Source organism: Nematolebias whitei, unplaced genomic scaffold (genome assembly GCF_014905685.2).
Source record: "Nematolebias whitei isolate Nwh7 unplaced genomic scaffold, NemWhi1 Nwh_scaf_10069, whole genome shotgun sequence".
Classification (NCBI taxonomy): domain Eukaryota; kingdom Metazoa; phylum Chordata; class Actinopteri; order Cyprinodontiformes; family Rivulidae; genus Nematolebias; species Nematolebias whitei.
Genome location: NW_023628614.1, coordinates 1 through 2,160, shown reverse-complemented (window position 1 = coordinate 2,160; position 2,160 = coordinate 1). Strand labels below are relative to the sequence as shown.

The 2,160-nt window shown below is 45.0% G+C and overlaps 1 protein-coding gene across 1 annotated transcript; it reads right to left on the bottom strand.

The window, feature by feature from the left end:
• Positions 1-60: 60 nt before the first annotated feature.
• LOC119429889 (NLR family CARD domain-containing protein 3-like) lies at positions 61-2,020 on the bottom strand. Its single transcript, XM_037697409.1, has 2 exons — positions 1,954-2,020; positions 61-1,859 (listed from the first exon to the last, which is right to left on the bottom strand). The coding sequence occupies exons 1-2, from the start codon at positions 2,018-2,020 to the stop codon at positions 61-63; spliced, it is 1,866 nt and encodes a 621-aa protein (XP_037553337.1).
• Between the last annotated feature and the right edge of the window lie 140 nt (positions 2,021-2,160).

The following is a 2,160-nucleotide window of genomic DNA, read 5'->3' as shown; positions in this document are numbered from 1 at the left end:
ATCACATTACAAAGTTTATTTAAATGTTATTTATTTAGAAATATTTTTATATTTTAGTACTTACTTGGCTTTTTTGGAAACTTTGACCACTGGCAGCAGCCTCAGAATAGACTTGATGTCTTTAGAATATTCCCTCGGGTTGAAATCATCCAGAATTTTTCCAGATGTCAGTAAGATGAAGACCAGAGCTGACCAGTGAGCAGGAGACAGTTCATCTGTGGAGAGACTTCCTGAACTCAGAGACTGTTGGATCTCCTCCACTAGAGAACCATCATTCAGTTCATTCAGACAGTGGAACAGATTGATGCTTTTCTCTGCAGACAGATTCTTACTGATCAGATTCTTGATGTACTGGACTGTTTCCTGATTGGTCTGTGAGCTACTTCCTGTCTGTGTCAGCAGGCCTCGTAGGAGAGTCTGATTGGTCTGCAGTGAAAGACCCAGGAGGAACCGGAGGAACAAGTCCAGGTGTCCATTTGGACTCTGTAAGGCCTTGTTCACAGCACTCTGATGGAGATAATTAAGATTTATATTTTTAAATAACTTGGACCACAAAGAAACTGTTTGATGTTCTTCCATCAGATTGAGTCCAGAGTTGATGAAGGTCAGATGGACATGAAGAGCAGCCAGAAACTCCTGAACACTCAGATGGATGAAGCAGAACACCTTGTCCTGGTACACGCCTCTCTCCTCTTTAAAGATCTGTGTGAACACTCCTGAGTACACTGAGGCTGCTCTGATATCGATGCCACACTCTGTCAGGTCTGATTCATAGAAGATCAGGTTTCCTTTCTGCAGCTGCTCAAAAGCCACTTTACCCAGGGACTCAATCATCTTCCTGCTCTCTGGACTCCAGAGTGGATCTGTCTCAGCTCCTCCATCATACTTGACCTTCTTGACTTTGGTGTGAACCAGCAGGAAGTGGATGTACATCTCAGTCAGGGTGTTGGGCAGCTCTCCTCCCTCTCTGCTTTTCAACACGTCCTCCAGAACTGTAGCAGTGATCCAGCAGAAGACTGGGATGTGGCACATGATGTGGAGGCTTCGTGATGTCTTGATGTGGGAGATGATCCTGCTGGCCTGCTTCTTGTTTCTGAATCTCTTCCTGAAGTACTTCTTCTTCTGTGGGTCAGTGAAGCCTCTGACCTCTGTCACCATGCCAACACACTCAGCAGGGATCTGATTGGCTGCTGCAGGTCGTGTGGTTATCCAGAGGCGAGCAGAGGGAAGCAGTTTCCCCCTGATGAGGTTTGTCAGCAGCACATCCACTGAGGTGGACTCTGTAACATCAGTCAGGATCTGATTGTTGTGGAAGTCCAGAGGAAGTCGACACTCATCCAGACCATCAAAGATGAACACAAGCTGGAAGTCTTCAAAGCTGCACATTTCTTTGGTTTCAGTAAAGAAGTGATGAACAAGTTCCACCAAGCTGAACTTCTTCTCTTTCAGCACGTTCAGCTCTCTGAAAGTGAATGGAAACATGAAGTGGATGTCCTGGTTGGCTTTGTCTTCAGCCCAGTCCAGAGTGAACTTCTGTGTTAAGACTGTTTTCCCAATGCCAGCCACTCCCTTTGTCATCACTGTTCTGACTGGTTCATGTCTTCCAGGTGGGAGTTTAAAGATGTCTTCTTGTCTGATGGTTGTTTCTGGTGTGTGTGGTTTCCTGGATGCTGTTTCAATCTGTCTGACCTCATGTTCATCATTGACCTCTCCAGTCCCTCCCTCTGTGATGTAGAGCTCTGTGTAGATCTCATTCAGAAGGGTTGGGTTTCCTGCTTTAGCAATCCCCTCAAACACACACTGGAACCTCTTCTTCACACAACTTTTAAGGTTAGGATGAGAAACTGCTGAAACTTGTCCTGAACAAACAAAATCATACATTTATTAATTAAAGAATAAATTCCTCTCAACAATGAAATCTCAAAAGTTAAATGTTTATAGAAATCCTCTTACTGCTCTGCAGACGGTCAGCCAGCTCCTCCTGCTTCATCCTCCTCAGGAAGGAAACTGTGATCTTCATCAATGCCTCTCTGCTGCTCCTCTGCTCTTCATCCTCACCCTCCAACACCTCCTCATCTTCTCTCTGACTCTCTAAGCATTCTGGATAATCTGGGATCAGAACATTCTGGATCTTCTTCAGCTCGTTCTTCACAAAAGTGA